This window comes from Agelaius tricolor, unplaced genomic scaffold, assembly GCF_023055355.1.
Source record: "Agelaius tricolor isolate 1412-34295 unplaced genomic scaffold, bAgeTri1.0.p SCAF_5, whole genome shotgun sequence".
NCBI lineage: Eukaryota > Metazoa > Chordata > Aves > Passeriformes > Icteridae > Agelaius > Agelaius tricolor.
The window spans coordinates 3415823-3441325 of record NW_027269265.1 but is presented as its reverse complement, the minus strand read 5'-3'; the positions used below and the strand labels follow the sequence as shown (position 1 = coordinate 3441325).

The 25503-nt window shown below is 46.0% G+C and overlaps 1 protein-coding gene across 2 annotated transcripts; it reads left to right on the top strand.

Annotated features, from left to right (window-relative positions):
• Positions 1–4367: 4367 nt before the first annotated feature.
• GMFB (glia maturation factor beta) lies at positions 4368–24825 on the top strand. Of its 2 annotated transcripts, none has more exons than XM_071426124.1 (7): positions 4368–4460; positions 6974–7070; positions 7461–7510; positions 8438–8489; positions 9523–9603; positions 10837–10910; positions 23806–24825. In XM_071426124.1, the coding sequence occupies exons 1-7, from the start codon at positions 4458–4460 to the stop codon at positions 23818–23820; spliced, it is 372 nt and encodes a 123-aa protein (XP_071282225.1). In that variant the 5' UTR covers positions 4368–4457; the 3' UTR covers positions 23821–24825. The 2 variants fall into 2 exon arrangements, with proteins under 2 accessions (XP_071282225.1, XP_071282224.1); XM_071426123.1 differs by lacking the exon at positions 23806–24825 and adding an exon at positions 13143–16960.
• The last annotated feature ends 678 nt before the right edge of the window (positions 24826–25503 follow it).

Sequence of the window (25503 nt, the reverse complement as noted above, 5' to 3'; positions counted from 1 at the left end):
TGCGATATGCCCTGCCTGGCCACACTTAAAGCATGCCATTACGTTAGTTATAGCAGTATGGACAGCTGCCTGAATTGGGGCCAGATGCTCCTCTTTAATGACATGCCTGATCACGTCTGCTATGGTAGCCCCAGGTGGTAGCGACCACAAGATGTCCTTTGTAGCAGTATTACACTGCTGGCGCAAGCACTCTGCTAGCACAGGGCCCTTTGCTTCTGATGGTAGAGCAGAGGAATCAATTGCTGCCTGGAGGCGGTCCACAAACTGTGTGAAACCTTTGCTCTCGCTCTGCTTTATGGTAGACCATGGCGATGGGCGATGGTCTGGCGATCACCTTAGATGCACAGCGAATCGCCTCTCTGGCAGCACGGGTTGTTGTCACTACCTTGTGGGCTCAAAGGCCCTCAGCCTGCGCCTAGGGAGTGATCATAGTTGGGTCTGTGCCCATTAAGCGTTGCAAGCTGGAACCATGTAGTGGATGGTGTGCCCTGGTCACCAAGGCCAGCTGCCTTGCACTGTTGTCCTCCCACTCTTGTTTGAATACAATCATTCTGCCCCATCAAAAATTAATCTGCACATCTGCTTGATATCAAATGGGAGCATGTCATCCCCTCCAAAAACACTGTCAATGAGAGTAGAGACCATCGCTGAATTAATCCCCCTGTCTACAATCGCTTTGACAATTGCCTGTATGTCCTTGGGGTTCACAGGTGTATAGGTTCTTTGATTTCCGCCTGCCCCCCCCACCTGGATGGGAAACGCTAGCTTGGCTGAAGGGGCCCACTCAGCACACACTATTTTTATTCTCCTCCAGTCCATAAGAGGAGCTTGTTCTTTTCCTAGTTTTCCCTTGGCCCAAGCAGGAGGATTGTGATAGCTACCCTTGCGTGCTCCCACTCCCTCTTCGCCCAAATCAGAATCATCAGAATAAGAGTCGGGATCAGGAATGGACCACTTGTGGAACCACTCATCCCAGCTCAGGTCCGACTCGGTCCCGGAACTCGACTGGCTGGAGACTTCTGGGCTCCAAGACCTTTTTGTCAGGCTCCAACCCTGCCCCTTTGTCTTAGCCCTGTGCCCTCCCTCTCTCTAGGCTCACCCCACCTCCTGCTGGGGGAGGCCAGTGCCCTGTGATGAGATTTCCAACGCGTATTCCGAGCAGCGTCAGCTCCCCCTCCGTGTCCTCTACTTCCATTTGCCCGTGCGTGTCTGCGCTGTCCTGCAGACCTTCTCAGTCTCTGTCGATCGTGCTTGCGTCCCCAACCCCCCCCTTCGGGGCGCGCCACCCTGCAGCGCGTAAGGTGGAGGCCCCGCTCAAACTCCCTCGGAGTCCGAATCAATGGCGGGGCTCCGCGCCTCTGAGCTAACGACCGCGCCCCGCGCCTCTGGACTAATGGCTGCGCTCTGCGCCTCTGAATTAACGGCCGCGTTCCGCGCCTCCTCTAGCAGTCCATCCCAAAATGGCCGCTTTTTCCCCATAGTCAGGGTGCCTGGGCTCGGGAGCCGCGAAGAGCGCTCCTGCAGCTGCAAATCCCCACACCCAGTGGACCCACAATTGTCTGCACCGTGCTGGGGCCCCTCGTGCAAGCAGTCCTGGGTGGCCTTCCACTTTCCCTGCTCCTGCTGAACTTGCTGGACCTTTTTCAGAGCCTGCATGACCCTGCCCCATAATTTAAGATTTCGCCCCGAGCCTGAGGACATAGCCTCCTCCGCTAGGGCCCCGGTACAATCATCCCACACTTCCGGGTGGAGAATACCCTCCAGCTGCCCGATTACCCCAATGCGCAGGAGCCTCAACACCGCGAGGATAAAGTCTCCTGGCTTGCAATCTATGCCCCACTGTCTGTGAATTTTAAAAATGACCTTGGCAAGGGGCTCCATCCTCTCATTCACTAGTTTTCAACGCGAGACCTCCTCTTTTGCTGGCTGCGGTGCGAGAATTCCTCCTGCGCCGATTCCCAGCGCGAGACTTCCTCTTTCACCGCCCCTGGTGTGAGCCTTCCTCTTTCATCGGTCCTAGGCATGAGCCTTCCTCTTTCACCTGCTCCTGGTGCGAGCCTTCCTCCTTCACCAATTCTCAGCGCAAGACTTCCCCCTCTCGCCAGTCCTCTGGGAGCGTCTTCCCCACCGGAGACAGTCCCGCTGCTCCGGCTGCCGTTCACTTGCCCAGGAGATTCCCGTTTCCCGGATCATTCCTGGGTTTTCGGCACCACTTGTTGCCGCCGCTTGGGGCGTGGTGTCCCGGGTCGAGGATGGCTCGGCAGCAGCACCTTTGCCACACGGACCAAGCACACGCACTCACCAATGTGGTGGATGGTGAAATGGCGTTTATTAACAGTTTCACGGGGTCATTTATAACAGGGGTTAACGGTCAGGTAACGGTAAAAGGGGAGGGGTTCCGCCTGAGCGTAACATCGCGATATCTTGAGTGTAATATCACAATATCTTCCCACATTAGCCTTCTGTAAATATCCTTTCTCTATTCTTTAGTATAGTTTTAGTATAGTATTCTTTAATATAAGTACCTAAAATAATAATTTAGCCTTCTAAGAACATGGAGTCAGAGTCTCAATTCCCCCTTCGTCCTGGCGACCCAGCAAATACCACACCTGTGCCTTAAGTCCCTGGGTTCAGGTGGGCACAGAGAGGATGGGGACTCGTGCCTGCCCCCCATCCTGTCTGTCTGTCTGTCAGGCCTGTCCCAGGGCAGCTGGGCTGTGATTCCAGTCCCCTGTCCCCTCAGCCCTGCTAGCCCCCAGCCCTGCTCCCTGGGCAGAGCCTCTATGCCTCTGGAGGAAATTGGCCCTTGTCACTCCTGGGCTCTTGGCAGAGGTGCTGGCTCCTGGCAGTACACTCAGGCTCCAGGTGCCCTTTCAGGTCTGTAGAGCACCAGGAGGGCTGATGCTGTTGTGTGCTTGCACAGAGAGCTCTTGGAGCCACAGTGGTGGCACTTGGGGCAGGATTCAGCTTTGCCACCCTGCCGGAGGCTGGAGAGCTCAGTGTGCCTCAGCGTTGTCCCCGGCAGCTGCCAGTCACAGCTGCAGTGGCAGTGGCTGTGAGGTGACCCAAAGCCACGTTCCTGGCAGCACATGGCTGTGCTTTGCTTCCTCCCTGTGCTGGAATGTGGGTTAGATGGGCTGTTGGCAAGGAATTGCTGCCTGTGAGGGCTGTGAGGCCCCGCCACAGGCTGCCCTGAAAAGCTGAGGCTGCCCCATCCCCTGCAAGTGTTCAAAGCCATGTTAGCGGGAATTTGGAGCATCTTGGCCTAGTGGAAGGTGTTCCAGAGCACTGGGCTAAGAACTGGATAATCTTTGGGGTGCATTCCAATGCAAACCAGACTGTGATTCTGTGATTAGGCGGGATACCAGGAAAAGGTTCTTCCCCCAGAGGATGGTCAGGCACTGAACAGGCTCCTGAGGGAACGGTCATGGCCTCAAGGCTGACAGATCTCAATGAGCGTTTGCTCAATGCCCTCAGGCACAGCGTGGGATTTTTGGGTTTTCCTGTGCAGGGCCAGGAGTTGGGCTCGATGATCCCTACGGGTCCCTTCCACCTCAGGATATTCTGTGATTTTGTGTGAGGCTCCAATAGCTGCTCAGCAATCTCACACTTCTGTGGTGTTTGCTGAAGCCCTTGATGAAAATCTGCAGTTTTATCTTATAAATTTGGTGTTTAAATCATTAGTATAAGTCACTAGAAGTTGCGTCTGAGATGTGAAGGCTGCATCGGTCCTCTAATTCTGAGGAAAGCAATTATATTCTTAAATCTGTTATGGAATCCCTTAAAGTGCACTTTTCTCTGCTTTAACAGCATCTAAAAATGTGAGCGGCATGGAAAAGGCTAAATATTCACCCCAGCATCAGGAGAGCTTCACATCAAGGTCCATTATAGACAAGCAGCGTGTGCCTAGCTCTGGCTGCTCCTATTTGTGCCTTGTGCTGCCAGAGACCCCGCATGACTTCCAGAATTAAACTCCACTTCTACACACAAGCACAGCAAGCACAACTTCTGATTCATGTCATGCTTCAATTCCAGGGTTTAAACCTTCGGTCCTTGCCCTTTTTAAGGCACATTAAGAGCTGTAAAGCCGAGCCCACCCCGTCCCGTCCCGCTTCCCCCAGATCCCCTCAGAGCGAAATGGCGCCTGAGGGCGAGCCCGCGAGTTGCCATGGCAACAGTGAGGGGGCGTGGCCCGGGCTGCACAGCAACGGGGAGGGGCGTGGCGCTGCGGGATCACGTGATCCTGCGTTTTCCCGCCCTCGGCGGCCTTGAACCTCCCCGCTGCCCGTAGGCGCGTGACACCGCCCCGCCCATCCCGCGGAAGCGCTGCTGGTTGGTCGGAGGGCGAGGTTGGGGGCGGGGCTTGCACCGCGCAGGCGCGGTGAGGGGGGGGCGCAACCCAGTGAGGAGGAGGCGGCGGCGGCGCGCGAGCGGCTGCGGTTGGTGCGCGCGCCAAGATGGTGAGGGGGGAGCGCGCGCCGCTCCCTCAGGGGGGACCCGGGGGATCGTAAGGGGAGGGAGGGGGGGGTTCGGCCGGGAAGGGGCTCACCCCTGAAATGGTGCATAGTTAGCTGATTCAGAAAGATTCGATAGGGAAATGATAGAATAATCAACAGGAAAACGCGTGATCTGACCTCTGAGGAACTGATTATGTGTCTGTGAAACGACTGATGGCTTGGTCGCGCCTGGTTGTTGGTTGTCTTGTAATGATTCGAGCTAATTCACTGAAGAACATCTGATTGTTGCTCATTGAAGTCATTCACCCGAGTGGTGAATTTGAACTTGAGCTGTGATTGCTGGTTTGGAACAGACCAAGGGAAACAAGGACTGGTGGATGAATGCTCTGGGGTACTTTGCATTAATATTGGTTAATGGGTAAAGTAATGGCTGTGGAGAAAGGAAGAGTCATGCATGCTGCTTTTAGTAAAGGTTTGGGGAGCTGAACCCTCCTGTGGAAGGAGCAGTTGCAAAGCAAATTTGATCAAATCTTGGGCTGTTTTGCTGTGTGCCTCTCTGGTGAGAGCCGTGCTTGAGGCACTTTGGGAGATTCACGTTTATTGTCAGTCTGAGGGTGAGGGGAGCGGGTGTCCCCAGGGCGATCCGCACAGGAGGGTCCGGGGAGCAGCAGCAGCAGCACCCTCTCGGTGGTGCTGGCAGGTGTAACCCGTGCCTGTGCAGCAATCCTGCCTCGCCTTTCTTCAGTTTTTGTTAAGCCAAGCGTTGGTGAGCCGGCTTAGCCCCAGTAAACAGGCTGAATCTGATGTTACCAAGTGTTTTCCTTCAGATCCCCTCAGGGATTTGCGTTCGTGTGGCTGCACAGGTGTGAGCAGGAGCATGGCTTGTCTGCTGGGAGAAGCTGGTGAGCCCAGAGGATTGGGAGAAAAGCCTCCTTCACAAAAGAGTATTTTATATGAAGTATAACCTCAGCTTTGAAATGCAGCCTTGAGTCCTGTTGGGTTTTTAAATTGAGACCTCCTGGGTGAGTGAGAGTGGGTGTAAGTGACATTTTATATGAAATACAAGTTCAGCTATGGAATGCAGCCCTGAATTCTGTTATGTTTTAAAGTGTTTTTTAGGGTCTTTTTCCCTGTATGAGTGAGACTGGATAGTAGAGGTATTTCACAAAATCCAGAACGAGTTAGGTTGGAAAAGACCTTTTAAATCATTGAGTTCAACCTGTTTGGGTCAGAGGACTCACTTGCTGATCAGAGGGAGCCAAGGGTGATCTTTGATGTTTAGGGGAAACAAGCAAAATCGGGGACACTGTACAGGCAGTGCCTGAGCTCTGCTGTCACAGCAGAGCCTGATTTCCTCTCCAGCTGTCCAGAGGAAGCACAGGGATGAACCTTAGTGCCAGAATTTGATCAAGGTGGAAACCTTTTTAGGAGCAAGAACAAACGTGGGGTATTGGAAGTGGGGAAGCAGAGCCACCCATCTGCTTTTTGGGGGAAATCTCACAATGTTGAACACGAGAAGACAGAACTGGGAGCTTAAATAGTGACACTGTGGTTTAAAAGCAGTGATTTGTCTCAATGCAAGAGCTTTTGATTGGTAATCTTACACATTATTTTTATCTGAGGTATTTTTTTTTAAGGAAACCTTGAAATACAGTTACTTTGGTACAAAGTTCTTGATGCCTTGGGAGTTCATAAATACAGTTTAAGCTGCAGATTTTAAGTAACTTCTTTATCAAGCTGGCATGAACCCCTTGGAGATGGAGGTTTTGTGTATAAAATGTTGCTCAGGAAATGGCAGTGGTTGGCTTGGTGCAGTTCAGAAATTGCTTGTGTAAGGGAAGATAACCTGCATGGCTGCTTGTGAAACAATAATTTCCTTCCTCATCTTCAGTGGGATGACTAATATGTTACTTGAGCATCTCTGAGAGCTTGGTGTGCACAGGGAGAAATGGCTGCATGTTTGTGGGTTAAAATGTCTGAAACTCTTTCTGTGTGTGGGAATCTCAATATTTTTGTGGGTAAAAATAAACAAGGACAATGTTGTTCTTAAATACAAATAGTAGCTCTTACTAGGTTAAATGCTTAAATTACTTAATTCCATTTGCTGTTGCTCTAAGGGACTCCCTTATTTCAGGGCTTGGAAAATGAAGTGTAAAATTTTGTTTGTAAGTGTAGAAGTATAAAATCTACTTCTGAAGTGTAAAGTTGACTTCTCAGAGCTCTGAGAATAATCCCACTTCAGGAGTAGTTAATAAATACTCCTATTTAACTGTGTGGCTTTGAAGAGGGAAATTAAAACAGATAAATGTTCTGTTAATGTGGGTTTTTAAAAAAACCAATTTCCTTTCACCCACATTTTTTCTGGTTTATGTGATGCTCTGAAGCTTTGGAGAAGCTGCATGCAGGCCCTCTTCAGTATTTATGCACAGATGTGGGTGACACAGGGATTTTTTTGGTCCGTTTCACTTTGTGGAAGGATTTATCTCTCCCTCCCCTGTGCCATTTCCTTTTTGCAGAGTGAATCTCTGGTGGTTTGTGATGTTGCCGAAGACCTGGTGGAGAAACTGAGAAAATTCCGATTTCGCAAAGAGACCAACAATGCTGCCATTATAAGTAAGTTCCAAACGTGCCTGACAAAAATTGTCAGAACATCCTCTCTCCTCTTTTCCCTGTGTAAGATTGCTGCTGTATCAGGTAAACATGAGCCAGGGGAGTGTTTGTTCTCTGGGCTGCAGCACTTTCAATCCTGCCTGTAATTTTAACAATAAAACAGTGCTGTTCTTAGGATTCAAGTCTCCATCTGCTTTTAGCAGAGTATTTATATTTAATTATGGCTCAGAGTCTACCACTGTTTGTAAAATGATTTTGGGAAGTCATGGGATACACTGAAGAAGAAAAACAGAATCACAAGGACTGTAATTGTTGAGTGCTAAAAAGCTTCATGCATCCATTGTGTAAATCGATTGAAAAAAACATTGATCTGTGTTTTATTTTGATTTATAGTGAAAATCGACAAGGATAAGCAGTTGGTGGTGCTGGATGAGGAGCATGAGGTTTGTTAAATGAATTGTAAATAAGAGTATCTTCAGCCTGCAATGTATTGTTGTCTCTAAGGTACTGCCTTAGTTTCAAATTGTTATCAAACTCTTAATCTAATTTGGGTCATGAGCTTATTTAAATGCATGGTCACTCTGCATGTAAAGCACAGCACCATTAATAGTGAAACTATGCAGAAGCAATTGAGTTGACTAATTAATTGCACCAAAAAAAAAAGTTAATTTTAAAGCTGTTTTAATGATGTAAAAAGCATCTTTGGCACCTGCTGGCTTTTTGAAGAGATTTCTGCTGTGTTTCCACGTAGATCTGCGCATTTGTCTCTGAGCTGGTCTGCCATCAATTAGAAGCAGGATTGCTAATCCCCTGCAGACTCTAAATTTGATGGGTGGCATAATAAGGTCAGCCCAGTGTGTGGTGTTTCTTAACGGTCCATAGGGCAAAATTAAATCCTTCCCAGGGATTTGAGCATTAACCAGGGCTCTTGTTCCCTAGAATGTAGATGTCAACGTAACACTCAGATGTAATGAGGAATCTTTTTTGTTTGCTGAAGGAGGAAGGACTCAAATTTTCAAATTTTTGATTTATGTAGCTGATTTTAACTTACTTTATAGTGTGTGCTTATTTAGTACTAGGGTTGGCAAAGCATGGTAACTGCCAGCATAGCCAACTAAAGCCAAAAATGTTTGCTCAACTTATTATGCCTAAAATAGGGGTGATTATTCATGCTAACATTAATTCTGTGTTTAGTCATAGGAGTCTATTGGCACACAAATCTTCCTAAACTGCTGTAGTAATTTGGGAGGTCCTTATCAGTTCACCTGTAGATAACATCTGCCCTGCAGGTGTTTCAGTGTCCCTTACCCTGCTTTAACCTTCCAGTGTGAGGTACTTGCTCAAATATTGCTTGTGTTTAATGTCACCAGGGTATTTCTCCTGATGAGCTAAAGGATGAGCTTCCTGAGAGACAACCTCGATATCCTTCCCATGCTGCTGCCATTTGGACTTACTCACTCCTGGAAGCTGTTCAAAGTGTTGGACTTCACCTTTTTAGGCCAATAATTGCTGTAGTGTGATCTTGCTGATCCTTCATTTGTGAAATAACCCAGGGATCAGTTCTCAGGCTGCACTGAACTGTTGTACCACTTGCTGAAACAATGACTCATTTAAGCCTTTCCTGACATTTGATTTCCTTTTACACTATATAATGTTTGGGGAAGTAAAGCAAAGCCACGTTTTACATTACCAGTGGCTGGTAATGTAAAGAAGTGAGTAAAATGTACCAGTCAGTGGCCACTTCTAAATATAGGGTACTGCCTGTGTCACTCTGGATGTGTTTTGGTACTTTCTCAGGATGTGGCTGTTGTTGTTTTGCTGCAGTTACTGAGTCTGGAATTGCTGTGGGCATGTGATCCAGGGAGGAATCCCTGTTTTGAAAAAAGAACAAAAGAGGGTGAAGTAAATTAACTAGTGAAATAAAAGGGGCACTTAAGTTACATGTGAGGAAAATACCTGCCCTATTAGCCTCAAGAGCTGGCTGGCACCATTCCCTGTGCTGTTCTGAATCTTGCCTTTCATGCCTACAGTGCAGTGGGAGGCTGTAAAACAGAAGTTCTGGCTAAAACTGCAGTTCAAATTGAGCAGAACACCTGAAACAACGAAGTTCTTGGTCAGCAAAGAAAGAATTTGGCTTTCATTAAAAGCAAAAACCACACTGGTGGGTGTGGGAAGTCTTTTTACAAAGTTGGAAGAGGAATATTTGTGATGAGAGGGTGATTTTTAGCTCTGATGTGAAACATTACTACAGAGACAGCCCTCACACTGAGGCAGGGCCAGTTCTGAAAGTCAGATGTGGAAGTGAAAACAAAACAGTGAGGTTTTTATTGCCAAATTAAAACATCATCTAAAATGCAACACTGACTTCTGCCTGCATCAGGCTCTGATAACTGAGGATTATCTCCTACTAAAATAATTGATTTTTTTTTAGTTTCTTTAACCTCAGAAAAAACATTTATTGTGTATAGCTACAAGTACCAGCATGAAGATGGAAGAGTTTCCTATCCATTGTGCTTTATCTTCTCCAGTCCAGTTGGTGAGTGAACTCTGTAGCTACTGTGTATTGTAAATTTGGGAATATTCTCTTCTAGGGAAGATAAAACTGAGTACTTAGTGCTCTCAAGGAGGTTTTCCTGCCTTTGAGGTTCACATTTAGGGCACTTCAGATGTCTGATAGAAGAGATTCTCTCTTTCCCACTCTGAAGGCTGAGCTGGAGTGTTGGTTTCCTGCCTAGCTGGCCAGAAGGTGTGTCTGCCTAAATGTGCCTGTTGTCAGTGTGCTCAGCAGCCCTCTGAAGGGCAGGGCCTGGAGCCCTCTGCATCCACTCATGGAGGTTTAATCTAATTTAACCTGGTTACTCCTCAGATCTTGGGGAATCCTCAAAACATGACCCTGTAAGGCTCAGGGAGTGAGCACAGAGAGGGCTGGAGGACACTGCCTGTGTTCCTGGGTGATTCTGCTCTGCTGTCTCTTGCTAGTCAGACATAAGTGACTGGGAGGAGGAAATTCCTCTCATCTCACAAGGACATGGGAACCCCTTTCTTTCTGAGGATCTTGGAATCCTCTTCCTTTCATTCTACCCATGAAAGGAACAGGACTTTAGGAGGGTTAGGATGAGATTTGACAGGAGTTTTAGGGGGGCCTGGGTGTAATGGGCAGCAGTAGAGGATGCTGTGAGGGGACAGTCTAAAGGGCTGTCACAGCCGTGGGGGAAAAGGAGGAAGAGAGGGCTCCCTAACTCAGATCTGAGCATGTGAAAGTGCTGGGGGAGCTGTTCCAGGAGAAACAGACTAATCCTGGATCATCCCAGGTTTGTAAAGAGCAGTTGAGAGCATCCTCTGCTTGTGTCACAGCAGCCCTCAACATCAACTGACCTGCACAGGGCACTGTGTCATTTTAATAGAAGCCAAATAACCTGGGTCTTGGTTTGGGCTTACAGAGCTGAATTGCTCCTGGGCTTCCATCTGTGTTCTGAACTGTACTGGTGTATCTTGCTGGTATTACTGGATTATCCTTGTTATCCCCTGGGAGAAGATAAACTGATTGCATTGTTTTACCCTTCATTTCTCAGAGCTAGAGTAACTAGGTATATAAAAGAGTTTAGCAACTACTGAGCATATTCTTCTGTAGCTACCTGAGAATCTTCCTGTGACTATCTTTAGCTTTCAGTTTGGAATTCTTAAAAAAAAACCCCAAACTTATTTTTGAACTGTTGCAGTCAAAATAATTTTTTAAAATCTCCTTCTTTTTTTTTTCCCATAACTTCAGGATGTAAGCCTGAGCAGCAGATGATGTATGCTGGAAGCAAGAATAAGCTTGTACAGACAGCTGAACTCACTAAGGTATAACTGGCTTTTGACTTAACTCCCCCTTCACTGCAGGCTGTTGTTTTGTGTCTTGCTTGAACCAATGGCAAGAAGGGTTTTGTGAGAGTTTGTGATTACAGTGAACAGTGTCTGGTTTAGGAGAGCTGAAGGAGGAGTATGTGTGGAGATTTCTGTACCTTAAAACACCAGGAGGAACAGTGTTCTCTAAAACAAAAATATCCCTCAGTAGGATGGACATCTTTGATGTGGGGGAGGAATTTACTGATGGGAAGAATAGACTGAAGCCTCAGTGTGGTGTAGATCAGTTTAGCTGGTTCCTGGGGCTGCATGCCTGCAGAACAGCCTGCAGAGTAAGTAACATGTGCCAAGGGATGAACAATTTCTTCCTGTGTTGGATTCTTCCAGTACTGACACCAGAAGAAATCACTGCATTCACTAGGTCTGGCTGTGTGGATATTTTAGAAAAGAAATGTCACCTGTTTTTCATATTGGAGATCTTTGAAATTTTTGCCTAATTGGCACCTGGACTCCTTTTTGCCTCAAGCAGTAAAGCTTAATAGAGTCAGTAACTGCTTCAGGTTTTTCATACCATGTGAAATGACTTCAGCACTCCCCATAGCACTGTTCCCTTCAGGTCTTCTTATCCTGAGTCCTTTTGAGTTGGAAGGGACCTTAATGTTCATTCCTTCAAACACCTCCCACTGGACCAGGCTGCTCCAAGCTCTGTCCAGCTTTTGCCTCTTCCAGCTGTACCTTGTAAGAGAAGATGCCTCTGTTCTCAATTAGACCTCAGGTTGACAGGAGTCAATAGGAAGGCAGCAGAAGATGGCAGAAACAATCAGCACAGCCCCAAGAAATCTTTTTTTAGATCTGTTGAGACTGCATCTTGGAGGCCTGATAACTATGATAGAAAGGAGGAAGACAGTTTTCAGTAAGCAAGAAGAAGGGACTGGTGAGAAGAAGGTGAAAGCCTGGGAAGTAGCTCAGTTGGAGTTCTATCACTTCTGAAATGGGAGAAATTCAGCCTGAATGGCTTTTGAATGCAAGTCCAGGACTGGGTTCATTCATCTTTCCTGAAGGCAGAGAGCACAGGCTGTCTCCAGTTGGGATTGCCTGCTTGCTCTTCAAATGTACTTTATTCTTGCCACTTGCTGAGCTGTGTTTCATTTTAACTCCTGCTGTGACTTCCTCCTGGTGTGATTTTTGCTCATGACTCAGCTGAGTTCTCTCGTCAGTCTCCAGTGACTTGCATATTAGCTTGGTTCCTGTTAAGCTGTTCTGTTCTTGTAACACTGATTTTTGGGGTTTCTCCATTTTGAAGGCCTGTGAATTTGTAAAATTACCTGACTTTTGTCTTTGGGCATCTCATGGACTCCAGTAATCAATCATAATTAACATTGTTTCTCTTCAGGCTATTAAAAACAAAACCCAAACCCTAACCTGTTACTTGCCCACATGGAATGTAAAGAGTATATTGGTGTTTTGGACCTTGTTTTCTGCTTAAAGTCTTCATTAAAGACTTCTCAAAGCTTTGGGTTAGTAGTTTTTAGATTGTTTTGGGGATTTTGCCCAGAGAAGCTGTGGCTGCTCCATCCCTGGAAGTGCCCAAGGCCAGGTTGGATGGGGCTTGGAACAACCTGGGATAGTGGAAGGTGTCCTTGCCCATGACAGGGGATTGGAACTAGATGGTCTTTAAGGCCCCTTCCAACCCAAACCATTCTGTGCTTTTAGGATTTTGTTGGGGTTTTTTCCCAAGTTTTCTATTTTGAGGTATTTTACAGGTAAAACAATATGCTACTGGCTACTATGAATTTATTTCAGTTGAAAGAAAAAATAACTGTGTGTTGCACTGAGTAAAATTGCTGAACTTTGGGCTTAAATCAACCCAGATATTAAATTATTTGTATTCTTCAAAATACCATCTTGCTGAGATAATGCATGTGAGATGGGGCCACTTCAGGGTTATTTTGAAATGTAGCACATGTGCTTTTCTCATATTCTTAAGGGATAAGAGTAAAGCCTAGAAATAGCATTACAAGATTCTTGTTCATGTTAGTGATGTTTTTTGCCACTCAGTCTTGTGTGTTTTCCTCTGATCTGATGCTTTCAAGAAAGCACCTGAAAATTGTAGGTTGGTGAGTGGTTTATTGCAGCTCAGACAATGTGTGTGGAAAGGTGCTGCTTGCATTGTGTGTTGTCCCTTCCAGCCCCGTCCCTCAGGAATTGATGCAATGCCATTTTGTTTAGGTATTCGAAATCAGAAATACAGAAGACCTAACTGAAGAATGGCTGCGTGAGAAACTGGGCTTTTTCCACTAAGGAAAACCTCTAAGTATTTATGTACCATCCTGGTGATACTGGAACCAGACATGAGTACTTACATCCAAGCAATGCACTGTATTCACAGCTGTCTCCTGCAGTATCTCTCTTGTGCAGAGTTTGTGCAAAGAATAGCAGGTCTGTCTCCTTGAAGTAACAAATCTTTGCAGGTGTTTCCTTATTTGTACCTGCTAAAAGGGAATACTCCTCTGCAGGGACTCCTTTTGCACTCCTGTGACTAATATTTCTGTAACTAAAATAGTTCAGTTCTGGATTTATAACCGTGTACAAACATCATTTGGAAGCTGACGCTAACTTTTTCTGAGCTACAAATGCATCCTTACGACATTAGCCATTTATATGCAGAATTTATGTACTGTCACTTACCAGAGTAATTTTTGACTTAATGTCTTCTCAATTTTGAAGCATTTGTTGGAAGCTCCCTGGAAGCATTTGTTTGGTATTAAAAAGTCAAAATCCTTGTACTGCAAATCCATCCATTTATCTTTCCATCGAGTCCATGTGAACTGTCTCAAATTCTTGGAACTAATTTTTGTCATTCCAGTAATTCCTCAGTTGCCTGAGTCAATCTTCCTAAATTTCAGGGCAAAGCTTTGACTGTCCAGTTCTCATGCTAATACAGTCTCACAGGAACTAGCTGATAACTAAGGGCTGAACTACAACTCTGGTTCCTCTTGTACCAGATTTCTTCTTGCATCTCTGTTCTGACACTGTTGAGAAGTTTACCTCTGCTCATTTCCTGTTATCTGAACACCTGGTGATACTGTGTGCCTTTCATTTGTTAGCTTTAAAAGGACTTGAGAATTTTACACTGCCACTTCTTACAAATTTGGTAAAAACTTTGTTAAAGAATCCAAGTAATATTTGTTCCTAGTGCCTCGTGCTGCAGTTGACATCTGTTAAAACAAAAAGCCAACCTCATTTTCTTTGAAATTCCAATCATCTGCTCCATTTGTAGGAGTCAGGAGGTTAAAGCTTTTCACAATAATGAATGATTTATATCTCTTTTGTTATAAAAGTTGGCCACACGTAGCTTTTGAGTACTTTAATTACAACCTCTAACTTTCTTAATGGCTTTTTGGTCAAAATTACATTCCAGATGAAGCTTTTGCATAAGTGATCATTTGATTTTCATCTACTTAACGGTTCATCTCTTTGAAACAGCAAATCTAATGTGAAAATAGTATTTAACTTTTATAAATGACCAGTCTTTTTACAGGTCTGTTTTATATTGAATAGAGTAGTTGTCTGATGTGGGCCACGTTCAGCACGTGCCGTGGCAGGAGGAGCACTCACGGGACAGCCTCTCCCTATCTTGCCCGTGAGTGTTTGTTGTGCTTCTGAACAAGTGTCTGCGTAAGAGCAGCTTCCTGTTGATAACACACCTTAAAATACAGCTGCCCCAACCAATCTGCTCGCTGGGAAGGAATGCAGTGTTAAATTTGGAGGCCAGTATTTCATGCTGTGAAACCTTTGCTGAAAGTGGGGTTATTTTTTCATTTGTCAACGTAGGTTGTGTTAGTGGTAAGACACTAACTCCTGCAAGATCACAAGGAATTCATTTGCAAAGGTTTTCAGTGTTGGTAAATCTCTTCCTAGTTTGATGTTATTGCTCATTTATTTGTACATAAATCTGACTTGAGAGGAGCTTTTCAAAATACATGTTGGAATGATCCAATTAAATCGATCTTTTGGTGCGGGAAAGAAGTGCTTGTAATTGAATTTCTGTGTTAACGTACTGAACTGGAAAAACAATTTCATTTCCCTGGATGAAAAAATGTTGATTATGAAACTGTTGCTTGATCATTCTGTACTGCAGATCAATAAAAACCATGTCTTTTGTGACAAACATTGTATAAATAAGACTTTGGCTTAAAGGGTAGTGTCATTCCAAGCATCAGTCTGGGAACAGCAAGAATCTCTTTTGAGGTTTTTTGGGGATTGTACTAAGGTGAGGCATGTCAAAGTACAGTGTGGGCGAGAGGGAAGCTGCTGCTTGGAATGTTCAGCTTGATTTGCAGTGGGGAAAAACTGGATTAATCATGTCTGTTGTACTTTGTACACTGGTGGGCTGCCAGCAGCCAACTGCTGCCTGCACAGGTCTGCACAAAAATAACTGTACAAGAGGCCTGTATCAGGAGGGAAGGGAGGAGCTGCTGCATGAAATGATGAAATTTGACCTTTCATCTCTGGATTGCTCTCCCTTCTGCCAAGAAAACGTTATTCCTTACAGCTGAATCTTCAGCTGAGTTCTTCCACTTCACATGTTCTCGTGCCTCACTTAAGCACTTTCTGCCTTGGGGGCTGCCCCTCCAGCCTTGCAGGGAGCAAACAGATCCTTGTGAGAGTGCTAAAGCCCAGTTTCTCCTGGAAGGTGCTGTTGATGCTGCTCAGCCCACCAGTATTGCTCCTCAGCCAGCCCTGCCTGGCAGCTGTTCCTGCTTCCCTGGCTGAGCTGTGGAAGCAGCTGCAGGTTCTGGGAAGATGAGTGTGCAGAGGGTGTTTGCTGTTCCAGCCTTGTTTGTGTTCTCTTTGGTCTTAATGCAGTGTTCTGACACAACTGGCTGCTGCTAATTGTCCTGGGCTCTTGAGATGCAGGTAGTGCTAACACTTGATTAAACAAAGACATCATTATGTCCAGGTCTTTCCTGCACAAATAATCCTTGTTTTCATAACATCTTTCCCCACCTTATCTGTAGAACTGTGTGTTCTGTGCTGCTGCCCCCTTAGGCTCAGTGGGAGGCAGATGAGTCCATGTTCAGGCCAGTATGTTCCTGCTGGGCTTTGCTGGTGAGTTGCCCATCTGTAATCACACATTTCTCTTGAATTTTCAGACCTCTAAAGAGACATCTAAAGGACAGCATAAATTAGCCTAGGGAGCCTTTGTAGCTAAAGGTCTGAGAGTCAGCATTTTCCATTGGGAGCTCCTATTTTTCAGGAGTTAGTAAGTTGGCCATAAAATCCTCGGTCTGGAGTTAAAGGTCTCTCCAAGGGAGACTTCTGCCACAATTAATCAGGTTTGCTTTAAATATTGACTAGATGGCTGGGATACAGCTCTTATAATCCTGTTCACTGATGGTAAGCTGAATTAAAGCATGAGTTTGCATGTCAGCCCATGAAATAGACTTGTAGTGTTTTGAATATTTTTAACAAAAAATGTAAATGCTGGTATTTGATGGTTTAAGTGTATTTCTAATATCATGAATACCTATCTGATCTATTAAAGGAGGCAATAATGCAGGTGTGGACACCTTTTTCACTTCTCCAAAGGAGCATCTTGGCATTTGTACCAGGATTCCATTTTTGTATCTTTAACTGTAAAATAGCTGGTCCAGAAACGATGTTAAACTGATGACAGGTCTGACTCAAACAGGCAGAAGCAAGAGAATTCAATTCCTTACTTCAGAGCATTCCAAAAATAAACATCATGAACATTGTTTTTCTACATACATGTAGTGCCTGTGAAGTGGAGCTGTGGTGGGAGATGAGAAGGGGCTCAGTGAAACTCTTGTGTTTGTTCTGTGGTCCAGACTTGTCTTAAAAGGTGTGAGAGGTTCATGGCCAGATTTGAGAATTTGGCAGTTCCATGAAAATACCAGTAACCAGTACAACTTCCATATGCTGTTTAGTCTCTGCTACTTCACATTGCATGTTTACTTTAAACCAAATCTTTTTTTTGCTAAGCATGGTGCTTGTATTGGTTTAAATAAAATGTTTCATTAAGAGGTTGTGTTGCCCTGTTTTAATTGCAAAGTGGTCCCTGTGTGACAGGGAAATCTGGTGATGCTTGGTATGACCTTCCTCCTTTTCTCAGCTTCCTGGAGTTTGTGTTGGACTTGTAAGGTGTCTTCAGTCTCAACTGCTCCCTCATTTGCTGTTGTACATAAAATTCCTGTTTCCATCTGCTGTGATGGGGAGGAGAGGAGCTGTTGGAATAGTGCAGGGAACTGCTGTGCTCTGCTGCTTTGCACCTTTGTGTCACAGACCTCCCACTGCCTCCAGATGAGGTGCAAGGCAGCGTGGGGCTCAGCGTCAGCCTGGAATGTCACATAAACTTCCCTGTTCCTCCTCTCCCCCAAGGCTCCTGGCAGAACCTGGAGCTGTGGAATACAATAAAGAGTGCAGGTGCCCCCTGAACAGTGTCAGAGTAGCTGTCAAGGAAACCAAAGCTTGAAGGAGACAGAGGAACTTAGTTTTTCTTACCTTCTCACAGACATTGGCTCATCTCTTTCCTGCTCAAGAGACCACTGCATTAATTTGATTTAAGCCCTTCTTTTCTGCATTCTTGCTGTTTCATCCTGTTGTGATCTTTGGAGACTTTGATTCCTCTACTGTTGAAAAAACTGCCAAGTATAACCCAGGAATTCAGCTTCAGTACCTGACAGATTGTTTCTGTGAACACCAAGGAACTGCATTAATAGGCCACTGATTAGACATGACAGAAATAAACCCCTTTGCTCCCAGGTGAGAGAACTCTGTGAAGGAGAAAATGCACAGCTGCTTCAGCACATCTGGCTCCTGAAGGCATCTCAGTCACTGAAAGGCAAAATCTGTTGCCAAAAGCTCGGGGAAGAAAAAGCTGCTAAGGGAGAAGAATGGTTTTCCAGAAAAGGAGGAAAAAAAAAGGGGAATAAATGGCTCTCCTATGGGAGGAGAAGGTCACCTGTGGGGTCCTGTGGCATTCTCTGCTCGTCACTGAGTGTGCTTCACTAGGAAATGGGCAATAGTTCATTGGTACTGCCACATCACAGGCCATAAAAACAAGAGCAGAGTAAAGAGAATTGCCAGGAGATCAGGGATATGAAGTGAAGGGCAGCTGCTTCCATTCAGGAAAGGACATTGGCTTCTCATAGTTCTGATGAAAAGGTCAATTGAGTGGTGATTAAAGTCAAAGCACAAAGTGGGGAGTAGGGATCAAAATGGGGAACCTGCAGAGCAGGAGCAGCCTGCAGTGTACCTGCAGCCTGAGCATCTCACAGTGGTGCTTTCCCTTCCAGGGCTGTGCAGACAGCTTGCCCAGGGCTGGGAGTTTGCTAAGGAGATCTGTGGCTTGGCAGGGTGTATGGGAACAATACAGAGAAGAGCAAAAATGTAATTTGTTCTGGAGGAGCTGGAAGAAGAATCACAGGATGGTTTGGGTTGGAAGGGACCTTAAATCCCAGCCAGTTCCACCCCTGCCATGGGCAGGGACACCTTCCACCATCCCAGGGTGCTCCAGGCCCTGTCCAGCCTGGCCTTGGGCACTGCCAGGGATGGAAGCTGGGGCACCTGCTGTCTGTGTGTGACAGTGTGTGAGTCTGCCTGTGCTGCTGTTCATTGACTGGAATACAAGCTGGCTCTCCCAGGCTCCTCACAGTGAAGTTCCTGCAGTTTCCTGTTTAGGTGTGGATCAGGGTGGGAAGCCAGGCACAGGCAGTGAGATTCTGACAGTGCCATTGAGAGGCAGAACTGACATGGAGCAGTCTTGAGAGGGAGGGCTGGTGGGGCTGTGGGAAGGACATGAGGCACTCTGTGGGTCTGAGAGTGGCTGGAATTTGTTCAGCTGCACTCCTGTATGGCAGGGCTGAGGATTTAAGGTGGGCCTCACCCCTTGGAGCAAAACTGAAGATGTGACAGGTGGGTCATTCCCTGCACTTGTTAGTTGGCACAGTTGTGTCAGCTGCAGTTTTGGTGATGTACTAGAAGGTCTAAAGAAATTAAGCTCAGCTTCCTGTGGGAAAGCCTGCGCAGAGGGACTTACAAATGTTGGAGGTGTTGGATTTGGCTTCTATGTGTGTAACTCCAGTTTGGTTCCATCCTCTGCAGGGCTTCCCTTAGGGTAGGTAACTGCTTCTCTGCCAGCAAAGGCAGAGCTGTGGAGAAGATGTCATTTGTTCCCACCTCCTCCAGAAGGAAACTGAGCCCAGGGAATTGGTCCTGTGTGCTGAGCTGGCCTCAAGGCTGGTCTGGGAACACAGTTTAAATGATAACTGCTGGGGAGGAGAGAGTTTTTCTGGGATCTGAGAGGCAGCCCTGGTGTTCTTGAAGAGCAGCCTTGAACTGCCAGACATGCAGACACATGGGTTCCTACAGTACAGCAGGGAAAAGGACTTGTAGTTCTCAAAATATGTGTCTGGGATCAACCTCTTGTGGAATTGGCATCCTCTCTCTGGGCTGCAGAGTAAGGGAGTGCACTGGCTTGGTTTGTGCTGTGTTCAAGTCATTGGAAATGTCAATTCCAGCATTGTTTTAATAAATACAGTTCTGAAGTACAAAGACCCCTGGCTTTAGCTTTTAACTTTTGAAATTAATACACATTTGTATCTGGTTTCTATATTGAAAGGTCGAGCATAAGGCTAAGCAACTGCATACCTCAAGTTTTCTATTTTCATTTTGTGGGAAGCAGCAAAGGGTGGAATACTGAAATGAATATTCTCTGTAGGTGGTTAGGACAGTGCTGGCATGTCATCAACCTGTTGGAGTGAGTCCTCAGGAAGCCACCAAGTTGATCAGAGGAATAGAGCATCTCTGCTGTGAGGAAAGACTGAGAGACTTGGGATTGTTCAGCCTGGTGAAGAGAAGGCTTCCAGCACCTGAAGGGACCCTACAAGAAAGATGGAGAGAGAATATTTACAACAGCCTGGAGTACCAGGACAAGGGGGAATGGCTTCAAACTGAAAGAGTAGGTTTAGATTGAATATCTGGAAAACGTTTTAATTGTGAGGGTGCACTGGCACAGATTATCCAGAGAAGCTGTGAATGTCCCATCCTTGGAAGTGTTTCAAGCCAGGCTGGACAGGGCTTGGAGCAACCTGGGATAGTGGAAGGTGTCCCTGCCTAGGGCAGGGGGATTGGAACCACTTGATCTTTAAGGCCCCTTCCAACCCAGACCATTCTGGGATTCCATGGTTCTGAGCTCACATCAGTGTAAACTTGGGCACTGTTCCCCTCCCAGGTCTTGCAGGCTTTTTCCCATGTCTGCTGTTCTTTGGGTGCTGTTGGATGCTGTGATCCTGTGTGGATAAGAGGCTGCCTGGTGCAGTGTGTGTGTGCAGCATCCCGTGCAGCCTCGCCGTGCTCTCTGTAACCTCCCTGTCTTTTCTCCAGCCATGGAGCCAAGGGGATGATGTGGATGCCTTTGCATAGATGTGTTAATCAGAGTGGCCCATTGTGTCCCCGCATGGGGGGATCGTCTCCTCTGGACTGTCCTGTCGTGTTTCATTCCTGCAGGGACTGCAAACATGCTCTGGGTTAACCCTGTTCACCTCTGGAGCAACCTGAGGTGTCTCCTAGAGAACTGATGGAGCTGGGCTGAAACTCCCCTGACAGCTCTCACAGCTCCTCAGCAGGGGACAGAGGGGAGACAGCAGCAATTATCATCCAGAGGGACTCTGCCTGCAGAACAGACGTAAACACTGCGAGAACAGCACGTCTGTCTGTCTTTCACGGCAAATTTACTCCTGTGACAGGGAAGTCCTGTCCAGGCTGTTTGAAAGGCACACACTGTCACCCCCATTCCTGCTGTTCCATGCCATGAGCCCCATGAATGCAGCTTCTCTTCCCTCTCCTGGAGCCCTCCTGGCTCAGCAATTAATATAATGCACCCTTGAAATCCCTGTGCTAAACAGCAGCTGGTGTTGTCACCTCATTTCTGTGGAAAATGGGAAGACAGCAGAAGAAAATGGGGCAGAAAACATTCAGTTGAAAGGGAAAGGGGCACCAGCCATCCTGCACTTTTGCTGAGTGTTATGAGCATGGAAGCAGAGCAAAAATCAGGGGTCATTGCCCCTATGGAGCTGAAGAAGGAACAAGAGAGATCTAACATTTGTTCAAAATAATGTCTAATTTTAAATATCCACTGTTGGAAAATGCTGCTGGATAATTGGAAGGAGAACGTGCCTGCCTTGCTCACAACTGCAGTCTGCCTGGCCATCTGCTCTGCCAGCAACAAATCCTGGATTGATCTGTGAGTGTGATTAATTCAGCGAGGACGACAGGATCAAGGGATCAGCCAGAGACAATATTTATACCCTACCTCCAACTGTGACTGTGCAATTGTTTGCTTCAGGAGTACAAAACAAATTGTATAGCTGTATTACTGGGAGAATAGAAAAATAGAAGCATCCACTCAAGAGCCCTTCTTTCCTTGGATGGCCCCATTCCAAGGTCTGTAAGTACCGTTTAATACAAGCCAGTTCCCTGTCTGGGAGGTGAACAAAGCTGTTCTCATCTGCAGAGAACTTTTGCATCTTTACTGCTGCTGCCTCATTCCTGTGGTTTAGTCCTAAAACCTTGGAGGTACTGGCTCTGTGCCCTCATGCACAGGGGCTGTGGATGTGGAGTGTGAGTCAGCCACTCCACCCAGCTTCCCGTGCCTGAGGTTACTGGTGGAAGCTGCAGCCAGAGCAGAGCTGGACTTTAAATATCAAGAACAACCAGTGGGGTGGATTTCTAGCGCTGGTACAGCTTTGAGCTGATTTGGTAATACGGATGTAGCTGGAGAGATCAAAAGCAAGATTTGTGAAGGAATTTAGATGTGGATGGAGGCTTTTGAAATCCTATTTAGTGTGATTTAAGTGTATAAATACACATTGGGCCTGAAGGTGCCATACTCAGGGCCACAAGGGATGTGTGTGGGAGAACAGAAAGACCAAAGTCAGAGCCCTCCACAGCTTATTTTTTCTGATACAAAGCTGAAGTGGTGTCTATCTTGCCTCCTTTTGGGCAGAAACAATAAAGATGTTAATCCCTGTGAGTGTTCAGGCCAGGCTGGATGGGACTTGGAGCACCTGGTCTAGTGGCGAGTGTCCCTGCCCATGGCAGGGGGTGGAACTGGACGATTTTAAGGTTCCTTCCAACCCAAGCCATTCTGGCATTCCAAGAGCTAAGGACTAAGGGTGACATTTTTGGAGCCACCACTACTACAGCTAGGCTAATGCAAAATGTTTTGGAAAATCCCCTCTGTTGTTGATGAGCAGCCAAATCCTGAAATGCATTTTTTTTTTTTTTTTTTTAAATACAGCTCTTGGTCTCTTTTCCTGTCCACACACTGTTATCATGCTCAGAATTGTGTGGAAAGCCATTAACAGGAGCTCTACCCAGCATGAGAAAAACAAACCCTGTTATTTATGAGGACAGGTTGAGTATTCAGTATTTAGCCTATTAAATGGAAACTGTTGCCATCTGACCATGAATGTTGGAGGGATTGAGGCCACGAGTGGATTCTGTAATGAGTCCTGGTGAGATGCCTGGCAGCACTCGTGTTCTGAAATTGGGTTTTAAATGTGTTTCTCTTGAGACTGGCTTTCATGTGCAATGGAATTTATCATGTTAATTTGTTTATGTGAGCACTACTAAATGGAAGAGCCTAAGCAGGGATTCTGGAGGTGAGTTAATTAGTGCAATAGGAAAGGGTATTTGCCAGTGAGGAAGGGGCACTGGCAAGTTCAGGGATCTGTTTACCCTGCTGATCAAAGACTGAACTGATGTCTGTTAGTGGATAAAGGGGGTAAGTGGGTGAGGAGTTCTGTGCTCTGGCTGCTCCTGATGTGCATTTACAGGGGTGCAGGAAGGTCACCTTGGCTGGATTCTGTTAGAGATACTCAGAGAGTCTCTGCTAAATTCACAGAAGCACAGGATGGTTTGGGTTGGGAGGCACCTTAAACTCACCTCATTCCATCCCCTGCCATGGGCAGGGACACCTTCCACTATCCCAGGCTGCTCTAAGCCCTGTCCAACCTGGCCTGGAACACTTCCAGGGATCCAGGGGCAGCCACAGCTTCTCTGTGCCAGGGCCTCACCACCCTCACAGGGAAGAATTTCTTCCCAATATCCCATCCAACCCTGCCCTCTATCAATTTGAAGATGTTCCTCCTTGTCCTGTCACTTCATGCCTGTATAAAAAGTCCCTCCCCCTCCTTTTTATGAGCCCCTTAAATTGTAGATATATACTCAGTTTTTCCTCTCCTGAAAACCCAGTAAGTAAAGTCTATTAAACTCAGTGGAATTTTTATTACCAAGTTCAATAGTATTAGATTTCTCCTTGATATCTGTAATTGAAATGACAATTTTTAATGTTGAAGGATGTGGTTAACCTGTGCATAATTCAGAGAAATTGCTCCAAAATCTTTCCTCACAGTTCTCTGCCAAAATCTTCCTCATGAACAGCCTGTAACACACTGAATTATGACTGATTATACGGCTGTTTTCCAATAAGGACAAGTACTTGAGAGGGATTTAAGATGAAGGGAACAGACACTGACATTTTCCCTGGGGATTCCAATCAGGATTAAACTCAGTGTGTCCAGACTAACGGGAAAGTGCATTAAGAGCTGTGGGCCATCTCCAGAGCTCCTCTGTGGCTTCCTGGCATTGTTTTCAAAGTTTAATCAGAGAAGATACTCAGTCATTGTTTGATTGGAGATACCAAATGGATGTGAAATAAGAATTGATTAGACCATTTTCTACAGAATTTACTTTTCATTTCCTTTAGTGTTATCTTTAAAAAAAATAAAATCTATGATAAAGAAATCCTTCAGTGCAGAAATCTTTGTTGTGCAAGATTACAGCTGCCTTCCTCTTTTCCTGACAGGATAATTGCAGTTGAATTGTATGCCAGCACCTGAGGGAATAAAACACTGCATTCCTCGAGGCAGAACCAGGATTAATTGCAAATGCAAGTATGTGGCTGACACACCTTTTTACTTCTGAGACTGCACATCCCTCTTGCACAACATTTTCATGTACAAGAAATCATCAAATACAGAAGTATCTACCTTGAATGGATCAAACTGCAGAGGAAAACCTGCATTCCCCAGCCCTAAGGTATAACAGGATCTCTGCACACATCCTGTTTCTCTACGTCCCACAGCTCTTGTGAGGCAAACTGGCTTTGGGTGGCTTTGGAAAAACCTGCACCAGGGTGTTTTCCAGCACAGTCCATTCCAATGTCTGTGGGAATAAGTGTGACTGTGCAGCTCAAGGGTATTCCAAATAAGAAATAAACAATTTGCAAATAAATAAGGCTAAAGAAGCATCAAGTGATATAAGGAAAGCTGTTATTGCAGAGGCTTTGCAGAAATTGTTGTTTCTGGCTCCTCAGGAGTTGAGGGATGAGGAATGGTTGGAAGGTGGCTGTGATGCACTGCCAGGGCCTCTCTTCCTAACCATCCTGTCACCCTGAGCTGGAAGGAAACCACAACAGGCTCAGCCCTTCCTGATGTTCTCACTGCCCAGTGGTCTTCTTGTCTGTCCTTCTTGCAAGGCAATGGGAAGGCTCGTGGGACAGAGCTGGGAATGGCTCAGAGCAGCTGCCTGGGCTGCAGTACCCACCCCACACTCTCCTGTCCTTGTGTTCTGGCACCTTCTTATTAATCTCAGAGTCACAGAATCACAGACTGCTTTGGGCTGGGAGTCCTCAAACCCCATCTTGTTCCATCCCCCTGCCACAGGTAGGGACACCTTCCACTAGAACAGGTTTTTCAGGGCTCATCTTCACTAAAATTTATTTTAAAATCTGTTTTCTGGGTTTCACATCAAAGTTTCATGGGTCATAATGACGCCACAGTGCTTTTATTGGGAGTAGTTTGTGGATGAGATGAGTGATTTTATACAGAAACATCAACTTTATCTTTGCAACAGCTGATTTCCTAAAGACAGCTCATTTGCTACAGCTTTTCCTGTATTTTGGTGAAGGAAATAAAGTTTCTGCTCATCTCTCATTGTGACACTCCATTAATTGTGTATAAAGCTTTCCAGCAGATAACACCGGAAAATATTATTTAGTTTGGCAGGTGTTGGTTTTATGGAAATCATCCCTCACTCTGCTCCAGAGGAAATGATTGCAGCAATGTCACCCCAGCTTGCCTTTACTGCAAGGTGTCACTGCTTAAACTGAAACAACTTGTACATGACCTTTGGAAAGGAGAGTGGGGTGATCTTCTCCTCAAACTGTTTTCTCATCTTGCTGTTTCCTTTGGACAGGCTCCAATTTGTATTGATTTGGGATTGTATGAGCAATCCTCCCTTCCCCAGGGCTCTCACAGCACAGCCTTCTCCAGCATTTCTTCCTTAATTTGCCATCTCCCTTTTCTCCAGATGCAGCTTGTGCTGAGCAGGGAATTTTACATGATCAGGTAGGGATGGGACTCAGGGGAATCGATGTAAACTAAAAGAAGGAAGATTTAGATGAGGTATTAGGAAGAAATTCTTCCCTTTGAGGGTGGTGAGGCCCTGGCATGACTTCACAGAAAAGCTGTGGCTGCCCCATCCCTGAAGTGTTCAAGGCCAG